This window comes from Hemiscyllium ocellatum, chromosome 9 (assembly GCF_020745735.1).
Source record: "Hemiscyllium ocellatum isolate sHemOce1 chromosome 9, sHemOce1.pat.X.cur, whole genome shotgun sequence".
Taxonomy (NCBI): domain Eukaryota; kingdom Metazoa; phylum Chordata; class Chondrichthyes; order Orectolobiformes; family Hemiscylliidae; genus Hemiscyllium; species Hemiscyllium ocellatum.
Genome location: NC_083409.1, coordinates 96017887 through 96033895, shown reverse-complemented (window position 1 = coordinate 96033895; position 16009 = coordinate 96017887). Strand labels below are relative to the sequence as shown.

General features: G+C 38.9%; 1 protein-coding gene across 2 annotated transcripts in view; it reads left to right on the top strand.

The window, feature by feature from the left end:
- The window catches only part of fnbp1l (formin binding protein 1-like), a 198671-nt gene that overhangs the window by 149913 nt on the left and 32749 nt on the right, over positions 1-16009 (top strand). For both annotated transcript variants that reach the window (XM_060830590.1, XM_060830589.1), the window contains exons 6-9: positions 1115-1219; positions 9973-10101; positions 11548-11694; positions 12573-12773. In XM_060830590.1, the coding sequence (XP_060686573.1) occupies positions 1115-1219; positions 9973-10101; positions 11548-11694; positions 12573-12773 (582 nt within the window). The remainder of the gene's footprint in view (positions 1-1114; positions 1220-9972; positions 10102-11547; positions 11695-12572; positions 12774-16009) is intronic.

The window sequence follows — 16009 nt, the reverse complement described above, 5'->3', positions numbered from 1 at the left end:
AGACATTGCTGCTCACCCTTCTGCAGCTTCCTACTGGTGGAATATGAAATAACTAACCCCCTAGCATAGGTTTTGGCAGTTTCCCAGAGAACAGATGAGCTATCAACTGAGCCTGTGTTGATGTCTAGGAACGCCTGAAATTCCCTCGAGAAATACTCCACAAACTTAGTATCCATGAGGATAAAGGGATCCATTCGTCAGTACCTCGAACCCACTGTAACGTCCTTAATCTTAACCATAAGGTAAACTGGAGCATGATTAGAGATGGTAATATTATCAATCGTGCAAGATGCCATCAGACCCAGGGTTACTGCAGGGGTCAGAAAAAAATCAATCCTTGTGTGACATCTGTGCGGATTGGAGAAAACGTAAAATCCCTACTTGTGGGGTGGAGACGCCTCCAACTCTTAATTCCCCACACAGACCCACTAACTGTTTAGTTTGTACAGAGGGTCTCAAGGGATCTTTGGGCAACCTGTCTACTGTGGGATCCATGATACAGTTAAAATCTCCCGCTAGAATGATGTGCTGGGACTCGAGACTTATCAGTTTAGATCTAAATTTTTTTGATGAACCCTTTAACTATGTGCCCCATTTGTCTTGATTAGGCTTTTCTTCGGATTGTTCATGCAGTTATGCTCTTCTGCAGATTAATGTAACCAGTCTTTTGAGAAATGGCTTAATGTTTAACAAGATGAGAACTTTTTGTAGCTGTACTTTTATTAGTAATTTTTTTTCCAAACATAAATGCTTGTGACAGCTTAATCTGGGGGAAAAAAAACTTGGCCTGGCCTTGCGGACTAGTTGAAGATATAAACATAAAATGAAGACCTGATTGCCAGCTTAAAGTTCTATTATCCAAAACTAAAATTTAAATGATTTTGGTTTATTTTAGAAAGATATATCTAGTTTCAAATAAATCAAAACTTTGTAATTGAATGGTTTAGCATTTTTATTGTTTCCGAACATTTACTATACTTTTTGATCATTTCATTGACATTTTGCAAAGTTCCAGGTAAGCATCACTTTAATGAATCGGCAACTTGCAAAGCTTGATTGGAAGCTTTGAATTGGAAGTATTCATCAAACTTTTTTTTACCCCCTTTCCTTTCAGAGTAAAAAGAAGTTTGAGAGAGAATGCAAAGAGACTGAGAAGGCGCAGCTGTGTTATGAGAGACTAGACTCTGACCATAATGCAACAAAAGCAGATGTTGAAAAGGTTAGAAATTTGTTGTATGTATGTATGTATGTATCTATCTATCTAATATCTATCTAATATCTATCTAATATCTATCTAATATCTATCTAATATCTATCTAATATCTATCTAATATCTATCTAATATCTATCTAATATCTATCTAATATCTATCTAATATCTATCTAATATCTATCTAATATCTATCTAATATCTATCTAATATCTATCTAATATCTATCTAATATCTATCTAATATCTATCTATCATATATATATCCATAGATTATTTCAAAGCTGGTTCTTCTGCATATTCAAATTTGTCAGTTATGACTTTTGAAGGATAGGATTTACTTTGATGAAGGATAGGGAAGTGGTGAATGGAGATTAGTGAATTTGGAACCAAAGTTGGTAGTGTGTATTTAATTCACCATGGAACAGCATTGATAGGTTTCCTGTATTGCTTACATGATATAGGGGTACATTAATGGACAAATAGCTTCCTTTCAGAGTTGCAGAAGAAAGACTTTGGAAAATTGACAATTGATTTTGTTGGAACAATATACCACGTGCAATTTATTTAGTACAAACAAGTATACAATTTGTTTTGAGATTCTGTTTTTAATCTGCAATTTTGTGCATATTAGACATTTTGAGGAAAAGTGCCAAGGTTTTCCAAGTACTTTTTTTAATAGCAGGTGTTAAAAGTTTACTAAAATTATTATTTGTCAAGTATGGTGTCTGTCTTACTTTGGTCACAACAGCCACAGGAGGCTTTCAAGAATGCAGCCATTGTGAACAGGGTAATTGCATCAATCAAATTGCATGCTTGTTACATTTCCTATTTCTGATCTGGAGCTGCTTTAGATACCACTAAGAGAAACGCAAGACTATCCCTGTAAAGAAAAGAACAGTGACCATTGCAGAACTAAAAGAGATTCTACCATGTATGCAATCATTGTTGCTTCTCTTTCTTGTGCACAAAGGATCAAAGACTTTTTGTCTATGCATGCAGGGGTACAGGAAGATGCAACCATTTACGTGAAACTTTGAGAAACAGACAGTCTTAGCAAAGTGGCAGTTCCTAAGGAGGTTGAGAAAAGGTTCAAGTATTAATGATTATCCAATGTTAAAATTGAGTTTTCACATAAAGAAACCAGATTGAGTATTATGATGTACTTTTGACCTTTGGGCAATCTTTTGGATGTCCTATCAAATAACATTAGAGCCAAGTTGGGACTTTCAGTCATTTTTTAAGTGAAGATGCCAATCACCAAGTATCACTTTTAGCTGCTAAAAAAAAATCTTCTTGGCATAGTTTTTTTCTTTCAGACTGGTAGCACATCATTTAGAAAAATATTATACCACTGTATTTCAAAAGCAAGTAGAAATGTGAACTGCCAAAATCCATTTTTTCCAACTTAGTTCACCATGATTTCCTAAGTTAACGTTTGTTAACAAGACCTTTTATGCACTTGTGTAAGTGTGGTGGACTGTCACTTTGAGTTTGATTGTATGATTTAGTAATGATATCTTCAGTTTTGGGTGGACCAGCAGCACTCTAACCTTGTTGTGTGTGGGGTGAACACCTCCATGACAAAGCTTTTGCTGTTTGGTGCTTCAGCCTCCTTGTCCTTCTTGGAACTTAACACAAGAAGGTGTTAAGGGTGAATTAAAAACTGCTTTGAGATCCACTGGATCAATCACTGATTAATAAGTTTTAAAAGTCTGAAGGAAACTCTGAACAGTGCAGAAGAAGCTCGCCATATAGTCCATCCTGAGAGTAACAACTCCTCTGTACGGTGTTCATTTAAATTCATCAGGAGTTTGTGTGGTGGTAAGTTTGTGGGCTAACATGATGCCTAGGGGCCGGAGTAGTCTGTTCGTCATCTCCGAGATGTCTTTAACGTATGGCAGGGTGACTAGAGTCTCTGGGCATGTTGTGTCATCTTGTTTAGGTCTGCTGTGTCGGAATTGGCGGACTATACTTATGGGATACCCGTTGTTCCTGAATATGTTATGTAGGTGTTTTTCCTTGGCTTCTCTTAGTTCCTGGGTGCTGCAGTGCGTTGTGGCTTGTTTAAATGATATTCTTATCCAGCTCCATTTGTGGGTGTTGGCATGATTGCTTCTGTAGTTGAGTACCTGGTCAGTGTGTGTGCTTTTCCTGTAGACGCTGGTCTGCAGCTCTCCACTGGCTTTTTGTTCTACTGTGACGGCTAGCAAGGGGAGTTGTTGTTTTCTTCCTCCTTGGTGAACTTTATACCGGTCAGGATGTTCTTTGTGTTTGTGGCTTTCTTTTAATTTGTTGCGTTTCGTGATGACAAGGGTGTCTTGCACATAGCGGACCCAAAGCTTGGTCTGGATCATGGGAAGGACTTATTGTTATCACCTTTTGTATACCTGCTTCTACTGATATTGGTGTCCTGATATTGGTGATCCCAAAGGCGTTCCATTGGTTTGTTTGTAGAGCTTGTCGTTGAAGATGAAGTGAGTTCTTAAGCACAGGTCTACTAGTTTGAGGATGCTGTCCTTGCTGATGGAGTTGGTGCTGTCAGGTGTTGTGACCCTGGTTCATCTAACAGTGAGGCCAGTGTTTCTTTGGCTATGGTGGTGCTTATTGATGTGAATAGGGCTGTCATGTTGAAGGAAACCATGACCTTGTCATCCTCTACCTTGGTCTCTTTGATGTTTAGGAATTCCTGGATGGAGTGACATGACTCTTCTATTAGGTGTTTCAGTTTACATTGTAGTTCCTTTGCTCGTCTGTATGTCGGTGTACCAGGAAGTGAGGCTGCGAGTCTTTGGGGGGACCCTTGTTTACATACTTTTGGTAATCCGTAGAAACGAAGTGTGTTGGATCCTTCTGGTTTCATTCTTTGGAGGTCTGTCTTGTTATTTTCACCTGTCTTGTGAAGTTTTCTCAGGGTGTGCTGTTATATAGTTTTCTTGCTGTTTTCTTTTCGGATTTATCGCCACATGCTGGTAGGTGTTGGTATCTGTGAATAGTGTGTTTGTTTTTTCAATGTATCTTCTGTTCAGGGTGAAGGTCATGTTCCCTTTGTCTGCCAGTAGGATTACGATATTTCTGTCTTGAAGTCCTTCCAAGGCTTTCCTTTCCAGTGTGTTGTGGGTTTTCCCTTTCTTTCTGCTTAGTGTTGGTACTACTGTCTGTCTGATAGCCTGCTGGATTTCTTTCTAAGTCCGTTGTCTTTCAGGATGGATTTCAGTGCTACTAGGGAGTCCTTTTTGTCCATGTCCCTGTGGTTGAAGTTCATCCCTTGTACTAGGACGGCCTATTCCGTGTCTGACAGTGGTCGGTCCAACAGGTTCTTTATGCAAGTTTCTGAATTGTCTGTGTTATTGCTATGCGTGAGCTCGGCCAATTTTTCTTGTAGGGCTAGTCTTTTGTTTGTCTTGGTCTGCTGTTGTTTAGTATTGATGGCTCATACTAGTGTACTTGTCCATTCATGTTCAGTCATGTTAGTGTACATAGTTTTTTGGCGCGAAATTTCTTGTTCGTATTGGCACATCCGGTTGTCGACATCATTTATCACTTTTTGTCACATTCTGGAGTGGTTCTGTTCTGCTGTTCTTCTGGCTTGTAGGGTTTTGAGAGGTGGTTTGAATTTGACACATTGTGAGCTGACAACCAGACTACTCTGGCCCCAAGGCATCATGGTAGACTACAAACCTACCACCACAGTGAAACCGCTCTTGATGAATTTAAAGGACCCCATACCAAAAACGAACAGAATGAACATCATATACAAAATACCCTGTAAGGGCGGCAACAAACATTACATTGGACTGACAGGCAGGAAACTATCTGCCAGGATACAAGAGCACCAACTGGCCACCAAAAGACATGACCAGTAGTATCCATATACACAAACTAAGAGGAGCACCAGTTTGACTGGGACAGGCTAAACAAAAACACGCATGGAATTCCTGGAGGCATGGTGTTCAAACCGAAACTCCATCAACAAACATATCAATTTGGAGCCAATTTACCAACCTTTCAGAAACCGAACCAGAAGTGATATCACCCACCACAACAAACCGAGACAGATTCTTAGCAAGTGGGACAGAACACCAACGCTCATCGGAGGCTCACTGATGATGTTACCTGGCATGATGACGAAATGTCTGAGAACAAACCTACCAGCTCAGTGAACAAATTTACAACCTAGACTTAAAGCACTGGAGAAAGCAATCTTGTTGGAAGCTCAACAGCTGTGCTCTGATATGAGAGTACATAAGATGGTGGCTAAAAGGTGAGCAGTCATGCAGACTCGAAGCTACCATTGATATGGAAAAACAGGTCACGTGGCAGCAAATTGCTGTTTATAAAGTTACAGAGACGACAAAAACTGGAATCCAAGTAGACAGGCAGGAGGCTGTAAGAACACAGCAAGCCAGGCAGTCTCAGGAGGTAGAGAAGTCGACGTTTTGGGTTAACCCTCCTTCAGGATAAAGCTGTATAAAGCTATATACAGATATTGTGGCAAAAAAGGATACATTGAGCAAACATGTTTGAGGAAGGAACATGAACAACATACGGCATAAATATAGAAAATGAAGAATAGAAAGAAAATCTGCACAGTGCAGTTAAGGGCATGAGAAAAGCCCAGATACTCAGTCCAAAGAGGAGCTGTTATTAAATATACTGGCCATTGCTAGTAATGCCAATTGATACTGAGTCACTCCTTTCCTTAATGGCAAACTGCAAGAATGGAGGTTGACACCGGACTGGTAGTTACCTGGAAGTGATAGTAGCTCAGTCACATTGCACTGCAAACCCTCAGAAATTGTACTAAGATTGTACATAAGTAAACTGGTGACTTGTTAAAGGGTTGTGTCAATGTGAATGTTCAGCTATACAGTCAGTCTGAAAGTTTGTCTTTGCATATTATCAAAAGAAATTGATAACATGTGGTTGGAGATAATCAAGTTCAATCGCACTGAAGTAAATTGCTTGTCAGATTCCAAGACTCGAACTGTCACAAATTCTAAAGAAACAAGCCATAGTTTTCAATTGGAATGTGGGCAACATGGAGAAGATCTGTCAAATTGAAAGTCAAGGATGAAAATCAAGCGAAGTATTGTAAGATATGATCAGCTCTTTTTGCATTTGGACCAAATGGTTTGGCAAGAAGCTTTGTTCAGACAATTAAATTGTTGTTTAGGGTGACTTAAGAGCAAAAATCATGATCCAAAATACTGAACCATTTTTTTTGTTACCAGGACATATGGTAGACTGCGCTGGAAGGTTAGATCGCATGGAAACCAGGGGGAACTGGCAAATTAGATTCAGAATTGGATTGCTCATAAGAAGTAGAGGGTAGTAGTGAAAGGTTGCTTATTGGACGGGAGGCCTTTGATGAGTGAAGTGCTTCAGGGGTTGGTGCTGGACCCATTGCTGTTTGTTTTCTATATCAATGATTTGGATGAAAATGTACAAGGTATGATTAGTAAATTTGCAGCTGACACTCAAATTGGCAGTATTGTGGACAGTGAGGAAGATTATCAGAAATTGTAGCAGGATCTTGATCAGCTGAGGAAGTGGGCTGAGAAATGGCAAATAGAGTCTAATATAGATAACTGTGAGGTCTTGCATTTTAGAAAGTCAAATCAAGGTTGGAGTTTCGTGGTTGAGCTGAAAATGTGTTGCTGGAAATGCGCAGCAGGTCAGGCAGCATCCAAGGAACAGGAAATTTGACGTTTTGGGCATAAGCCTTCTTATGCCCGAAACGTCGAATTTCCTATTCCTTGGATGCTGGCTGACCTGAGCTTTTCCAGCAACACATTTTCAGCTCTGATCTCCAGCATCTGCAGACCTCACTTTCTCCTTTGGAATTTCGTGGTGAATGGGAAGCCCAAAAAGGAGTGTAATGGAACAGAGGGACCTTGGAGTTCAGTTACACGGTTCTCTGAAAGTGGAGTCACAGGTAGACAGGGCAGTGCTAGTTTGGCACACTGGCCTTCATCAGTCAGGTCATTGAGTATAGAAATTGGAAAGTTATGTTGCAGTAATACAGGATGTCGGTGAGGCTGCATTTGGAGTATTGTGTTCAGCTTTGGTCAACTTGCTCTCGGAAAGATGTTATTAAACTAGAAAGAGTGCAGAAGAAATTTACAAGAATGTTGCAAGGGCTCAACAGTCTGAGTTATAGGAAGAGGTTGGACAAGCCAAACTTACAGAAGTTTGAGATCATGAGAGGCATGGGTAGGGTGAATGCACTTAGTCTTTTTCCCAGGCTGGGGATCAAAGACTAGAAGGTATCAGTTTAAGGATAGAGAGGAAAGAATAAAAGGCAACTTGAAGGCAATGTTTTTATACAGAGGATGGTATGCATATGGAATAAGCTGCCAGTGGAAGTGGTTGAGATGGGTACATTAACAATGTTTAAAAGGCATTTGGCCAATTACATGGACAGGAAAGATTTAAAAGAATATGGGCCAAGTGCAGGGAAAAGGTGTTCGCGTTGATGAACATTTTGGTCAGCATGGACCAGTTTGGGCCAAAGGGCCTGTCTCCGTGCTGTGGGACTCTATGGTTCTGTAACACAACCCATTTGATGATCCAAAGTTCTCCAACATTTGCTCATGGTAAAGTGTCAATTGCATGTGGTATCTGATTTTGTAAAACCATCCATGATAAAAGAGATTGTTGACAAGAGACATCTGAATTGGGTTTTCCAAAGAGAGACCTAGGCCAAATGTCAGGTTTTTTGTAAAGGTTAAGAAGTGTTGGCCTACAGGTGATAAGTGTGTGCCAGCCATCGTTGTGGAACAGACTGGACCACTTTCCTATACTATATATCAAGAGACAATATAGTATGGAGAAGACATGCAGATCATCTATTGGCAACCAGACCAAATATGCCAGGGAACATTCTTTGAAGATCAACGTAGAACTCTGCCAAATAGAGACCTGGTTATACTTGAGGACAGAATGATAAAATAGACAATAGTACTGGAGCATCCGAGGGAGACAGTAGCTTAGTGGAGAATGCCATGACATGTGCGAACCTCTGAACACTCAGTTGTCTCAGGAAAAGACAATAACAGATAAAGTTCCTAGTACACCTAAAACACCAGAGGTTTAAAACCAGTGAGAAAAATAAACAGATGCCTGTGGTGCACAACAGACACACAGGATTGGACTATCCCCAGAATGTCTTAGCTACAGACAACTGTTTCTGATTGTAAATATTGTGAATGTTTTCATTGCAGGAAATTCTGATATATAGCAAAAGGGGAAGGATATTGCACATTTGGGAAAGCTTAGTGAAATGACACTTTAAGAATATGATCATGTGATGCAATGACATCATTGACCATTTTGGGCAGATAAATCACACTCTAACCATGCTGCTTGTAAAGTGAGCATCCTTGTATTAAAGCTCCTACTGTTTAATGTTTTGGCCTCCTGGTCCTCCTTAAAACTTAACATAACTCACTGGGTCGTGCATTGGAAATCGAGCTTTACTATTGAGTTGACTCAACTTTGGGTATTTAATGAAACTATTAAAAATCCTAATTTGCCTCTTACTGACTGATACCAGGGATCAAAGCAAACCATACCAAATTTCTTTAGTAATGCTAAAGAAAAAGCTTTTTTTTAAATAATACTCTTAATCTCAGTAAGACAGTAAAAGAATAGGATTTTGAATTATATAACTTAAACTTAGTCCTTTTTAAAATTTTCACAAACACTGCAAATGCATTAAAAAAGAAAAAAAGGCAAATATCAGGAGTGGAGGGAGTCCAAATCACAAAATTAGATGTGTTGGTTTCCTAATTCCTTTGATTCTTTGATGCTTTGATGTTTGCTACCTACTCCATGATGATCAGTCTGTAGTTTACTTATTGTTTGGTTGGACCCCAGGATTTTTCTGATTGTCTTGGGATTTTAGAATTGTTTCTTTCTGTATCTCCAAGTATCATTTTTCTGTTCTTTCAACAGAAAATTGGAGAGAAAAGCCTCAGTGTAAGAGAGGCGAGAAATATTATTCAAACGAGTTTCTGGAGGTCTTCATGCTTATCTTAGTTTCGTTCCCTTCAAAGAATGTGTGTTAAGTTGAATTCTGACCAACTAGAGGGTTGTTACTATGCTGAGCTGACCTGAACTAGTAACTAATAGCCCAATTGATCTGGGACTCAATGTCCCCAAAAAGCGACATTATGTCAGATGATTTTTCAAAGCTGCAAACATCTTATACATTCTCCCCCTTTTCAAAACCGATTTGATTTTTCTAATTTTCAGTCCATACTCAAAAATGCAACAATGTGATCTCTTGCATAGTGGGTTAAGTATATTTTTGTTTTAATGCTTTTATCCATTTAAAAATAAATGAAATCTAATATAAGCATTCTGAAAGGCTGTGTTTTGGTTGACCTATTAACTTTGACACAATTGCAGTCTTGGATTCAAATATCTCTAGTCAGATGGTTGAATTTGCTGACAGCCTTGTTGAGTTTTAATCACTTGTAGCTTTAATAATTTGTAGCTAAGACCAAAGTGGGAGGTTTACTGAAGTGAAACCTGTCAAAAAGAGAGGAGAAACCACCTTCAATTGACTGGTCCAGTGCATCTGGCAAGGTAATTGTTTTTAAAAAAAAAAGTGTTGAAGTGTCTCCATCTCGGTTTCTCCAACTTAAAGCAAATGTGAAGATGATTGATGTTGAAGGGGGGCAAGTATGAACTGAGAGGTTCAGTTGGAACTAGACAACTAAACAGTTTGCAGTAGTATTATCTTTTTAATCCCCAGGCAAAACAACAATTAAATCTTCGAACCCACATGGCCGATGAATGCAAAAATGAATATGCTGCACAACTGCAGAATTTCAATAGTGAACAACAAAAGCATTTCCAGTTCATCATGCCTCAGATTTTTAAGGTAATTCTGTTTCCTTCCATGCTTTCCTGGATTGTTTGGAATCGGGAGGCCAATCAATGCAGATTGCAAGTGTCTGTAACCCCTATCTTCTGTGTTGTGACTTAAAGATCCTAAAAATGGGAGAAAATTAGCATGTTGTTTATTTTGAATGAATAAATTTTCATATTCAGTTTTAGTGGTGACTTACGTTACCACTGAATTTTAAAATTATTTTGAAATAATCTAAGTAGGGATGGTGAAGTAGTTGCAATGCTGCACTCCTGTCTCCTTGGCAAAGAATGTCTATTCTGAATCCTGGAATCAACTGATGGTCCTACTCAGGCTCGTCTTGGAGAAATTGTTTGTTTGTTTGTTTGTTTGTTTCAATTTTGTAATTTCCAAGCTATAGTGAACTTGTATCAGATTCAGGTTAAATGGAAGAGCTTTAGGATTTGAAGAAGGATAATCCATAAAAATGTGCGGTGGTCATTCCTACCAGTATAATCAAGATCCATCTGTGAGGATGAGTTAGAGTATCATAGAATCCCTGTAGTGTGGAAAGAGGCCATTTGCTCCATCAAATCTACATTCACTCCCCAAACAGCATCCCACCTAGACCCTCCCCCTACCTCCATAACCCTGCATTTGTCATGGCTGATCCACCAAGCTCTCTCATCCCTGGACATTGAGAAATTTAGCATGGCCAATCCATCTAACTTGCACATTGTTGGATTATGGGAGGAAATCAGAACACCTGCTGGAAACCCACACAGACACAGGGAGAATATGCAAACTCCATGCAGACAATCACCTAAAGCTGGAATTGAACCAAGGTCCCTAGCACTGAGTGGCCCCAGTGCTAATCACTAAAGCCTGAAAGTTATTTTTCTCCTCAAATTAATTCTTTCAACATGTGCTAGAAGTCCAGTTTGGCAGCTCTTCCCTCAGGATCCAGACAGCTTGATCAGTGTGTTGCAACTGAGCTGTTTTTGCTGATGGACATTGAAGTCTACCCATATTCAAATTACATTTTATACTGTATAGAATTTCCCAATTTCTTCCTTTTATCCTCCAGAGTAATGTTAATAATTTTGTCCTCGTAATGCTTAAGATGTCTTTAATTACAAGTACAGAAAGTTCTTCTATAACACTATGCTTGTGTTCTTGTGCAACCTTGCATTATCGAAAAATTGCACTTTAGAAACAGCGCTTAATGTTTTGGCAATGTAATTGCGTTACAGCCAATACATTTTAGAAGTAGTGTCAACAATTCGTCAATTGCTTTGCTACCGAAGCATGCATTATATCAGAGCAACCCGGACTGTACAAGTGCAAGTTACCAACACTAATATTTTATCCAAATAATTGTGTCATTTATGTCTGGAATTTGCCCATTTTAAACTTTTGTTTAAAAGAAAAGTTGTGAAATTGTTACAATCGGTCCTAAATGAGAACTTAATTTTACAGAATCTGCAAGACATGGATGAGCGAAGAATTGTCAAATTAAGTGAGTGTTATAGAGGATTTGCAGAAGCTGAGCGTAGAGTTGTTCCAATTATCAATAAATGTTTAGAGGGAATGATCAGCGCTGCAAAGTCTGTGGATGATCGCAAAGTAAGTATAGTCGAGAGCTATAGTGAAAAAGCACACAAAATATTTATGTAATTCCAATGTCAGTAAGTTGGATTGTTGAGAAGTTGAACCTGGACTGGCTAATCTTCCAGGTGGCAGGACGTTTGTGGGAGGGCACTGTTAAGTGTTTTGAGTGGGGAGGTGAGGTGGTGAAGAGGAAACCTAGCAAAAGAAAAACAGAACATCAATGTTAAATATTCCATTTCAGTACTGTTACTTATTAGAAATTGTGTGTTTGGCAGATGATTGCTGTGTGGACAGCAAGGTTCATAGAATATGACTTTTAAATAAATTTTATTTGTTTTTGCTGTCTCAATCAGATATGACTTTTTTCTTTGATTTGGTAATAACGGAATAAAATGTAGTTTATGATTAAAGGATCATAACCTTAAGAGCTTGAAGTGGATTTTAATTGTTTGATGTAATTAAATTTTGAAAAGAGGCTTTAATCAAACTATTATGTATCGTTTTTAAAATCTAACCAGTTGTGATTTGTGCTAAATCTGGATTTTTTTTTGTCTCCTTTGCATGTCAAAAATTTAAAACTCAGTTGTTTAACAAAGAAATATTGAAAAGTGTTGCATATGTTGTGTTACTCCCTAAGGTGCTGGTGGTAGCTCCCTCATTGGGTCAGTTATATTCAAAGTCGTCTTATCAGGTCAGCTGTAGGAGTGCTGTGACAGCCTCGTGGTTGAAAAGGCCTTCATACCATCAAGCTTATGCTTGAAGACTAACGATTTGGGAGTAGTGTAGATGGGATAGTCTCCCAGCAGGATTCAAGAATGAACAAAGTTAGTAGAAGAAGAAAATAACTTGTGCTAATGAAAATACACTTAATTTGAACTTTTTTTTCTTTTTAGGACTCTCTGATAGTAGTGGAATCCTTTAAATCAGGTTTTGAACCTCCTGGAGACTTTCCATTTGAAGACTTCAGCCAGAATATTTATAGGACAGTGTCTGATGGCAGTCTGAGTGCGCAAAGACAAGAGATGAGGGGGGACCAGAAGTACACAATAGGAAAAAGCAAAGGAAAACTTTGGCCTTTTGGCAAGAAAAGCAAGGTAATGTTGAGTTTCTCTTTCCTTTATCGAGCAAGCAGTTTGTAAGAAAAAGTTGTCCAATAGATATTAACTCCATCTCTCTTTCTAGTAATTATCTGAAGCTGAACTAGACTATTCACGACATTGGTGTCATATGAGATGAGCTTCTGACCTTTTTTGGTTTTTACCAGATGTTGGTTATTTGTTCATGGGATGTGAGTGCTACTGCCTAGACCAGCATTTACTGCCCACTTCTCACTGACCTGCAAAAAGCTGATGGTGAGCGTCCTTGAAACATGACTAAGACTGTTTACTTCTATCTTTTTAACATTGCTTAACCACTCTTGCTCCAGAACATCTGCTTCAGTGTCATCCACACTTAAGTTACTGGACCATTTGACTCATCATACTTGAGATCATCTAGAATTCCCTCTACTATTGGTCCTTACTTGCACTGAGTGCCATTCACCCATAACTACATGCTTTTTGCAGACCCACGTTGGCTTCTTTTTAAGCAATGTTGCATTTTTAAAAATTCTCACTTTGTTTTCATTCTCCTCCATGGCTTTACCACTCAAAGAACAAACTGAACAAAATGCAAAGACAATTACAGCACAGGAAGAGGCCTTTCAGCCCTGTAAGCCTGCGCTGATCCAGATCCTCTACCTAAACCTGCCACCTATTTTCTAAAGATCTGTATCCCTCTGTTCCCTGCTCATTCATGAATTTGTCTAGATCTCTCTCTTATTTCTCCCCATCTCTAATCTCTTTCTTCTGAGAAACCTTCAGGATGCCTGTGCTTACCTCATTTTTCAGCTTTCCCGATTTTAATTGCTCCACCATTGGTGATCATGACTTGAATTACTTAGCCTTTAAGTTCTGGAATTTCCTCTCAAGTTCTCTTTCTCTCCATTGAGCCACTTTATAAAACTTGTCTCTCTAAGCAATTTTTTGAATACTTGTCTTAAGCATTGTGTCAAATGATATAATTAAGCGTTTTGCTAAATCACTTCAGAAGGCAGTCAGCCAGGTTGCCATAGGACTGTGGACCAGACTAGGTTTGGATGATAAAACAAGGCAATGTTATGGTCGCTTTACTTTACTTTATGTGCAGAAATTTGAAGTTATGGTGGTAGGAGTTGTGTATACTTTCTTGGATAATTCAGGCCTCTGGAACACTCGACAAAAACTACTGCACAAAATTTCTCATTCCACCACACGCAGATAGTTTTGTAATTCATTGGGAGAAAGTGAGGACTGCAGATGCTATAGAGTCAGAGTCGACAAATGTAGCACTGGAAAAGCGCAGCAGTTTAGGCAACATCCGAAGAACAGGAAATTTAACGTTTCAGCCATAAGCTCTTCATTAGGAAAGGGTTAATGCCAAAACATCGACTTTCCTGCTCCGCAGATGCTGCCTGACCTGCTGTGCTTTTTCAGTGTCACACTTGTCGACTCTGGAAATTGATTGGGAAATGGAAGGCAGATTTGGAAATGCTCTGATTAGTTGGATGGCACAAATAATGCTCCTTACAAATCTATTTTGAGACCTTAGCTTTTCAATATGTATGTATTAATGAATAGAATAAAGAAATAGAGAGTTGGGATTCTGCTTGCTGATGACATTAAGTTTTCAGGCAAAGTAAGGCATGTTGATTGGAGCAAGAAATAAAAAAGGTATATTGACAACTTGATTGAGTGGGTAATGTCTAATACTGATGGCCTTTGATGTGAGCAAGTGTAAGGTTGTTCACCATAGTTTAGATTTGAGAAAGAAAATAAGAGCATGCTCTTAAGAAATGAGGAGCTGTGAATGATATGAGTGATCCCCAAGCAAGGTTCACCACTCCTTAGCCAACAGCTTAATAATGTAAGGAATCTAGTCTAGAACCATAACAAATTGGCTCACCTTGGTTATTCATGTGCCCTCCTTATTAGATTGCACAAAGGTTAATTTTGGAGTTCCCATGTGGATACCTTTCTTCCAGATGCAAATTAATTTATATTTTAAAAGGTGCCAATTTAAGCATGCTTTCTTGAATTAACAAGAAGTGAGTTTATTGATTACTAAATACACCAAGATAAAAAAATACAGCACACACACAGATTAGTTCCAGTAAGATGGTGGCAGAGTGGGACATTCAAGCCGGAGCTCCATTGCTCTGCTTTTTCTTCTTTTTCTCTTTATTCTCCATCTCTCCTCCTTTCTCTCCCTTCTTTGGGCCCCAGCCTCCGGAATGGATGCCAGTAGTTCAGTGCGGAGCAGGGACACTGGTGACCAGCTGCCCAGTGCAGAGCATGGTGGCAGCCAGTGGTCAGACCTATGCACTCATCTGCCATGGATAGCCCCTGCGCAGAGACTGAGGTTTGTCTTTTTACCTTTGCTTCTTGATTTTCTGACCTATGGTTATACCACATATAGTTTATAATGTCACTTTATTTTTCTTTTCACTATTCTGAAACTAAGGATTCTACCTTTTTAAATCTAAGATGGTGTTATAAATTGCGATTTATAACTTCTCACTGTCCTCATTTGAGTACATGACAATAAAGCTAATTCAATTAGAAATACGAGGTGAGTCCAAAAATATTAAGTTTAGAAAAGGCTGATCAGTCTCTGATTTGTTCGTGAAGAGTGGAGAGTTGAATGTTATGGCTGTTGGGAATGGATGCTACTGGTAGTGTTGACATTCAGTTGATGTTGAACAATTCTTTTTGAGATGCTTGTTTTTGCGGTTTGATTTTAAACTTGATTTTTGGTCCTGATTCCCCTTGACAAATGCTTCTGGCTACCTGGCTTCTGGACTCAGTAAAAAAGTTCTTTTGTTGTTTTGTTTCCTTGCAACTAGCTTGCTACTTAGTTGTGAGAATGTTATGGTTCTCCTTTCTTTATCTTCATTGCAGAGATGTTAAGTGATGGTTCTTTAAACTGTGACCGTTTTATATTATGCTAGTTCACTCACTAGGACATCAGGCCACTACTGCACGTAGATAATGTTGCTGTTAGTTTTCAAACCCCATTTTTGAATGTTCCAAAGCATGCAAATTATAGTCATAGAGTCATAGAGATGTACAGCATGGAAACAGATCCTTTGGTTCAACCCGTCCATGCTGACCAGATATCCCAACCCAATCTAGTCCCACCTGCCAGCACCCAGAAGGCTGTGGCTTTTTACTTGAGAGATAGTTAGTCAGCACCCTCATTATCTCTTTCTGCAACTTTTATCTCTCTCCTTGAAGTTTCCCTGACACTCTAC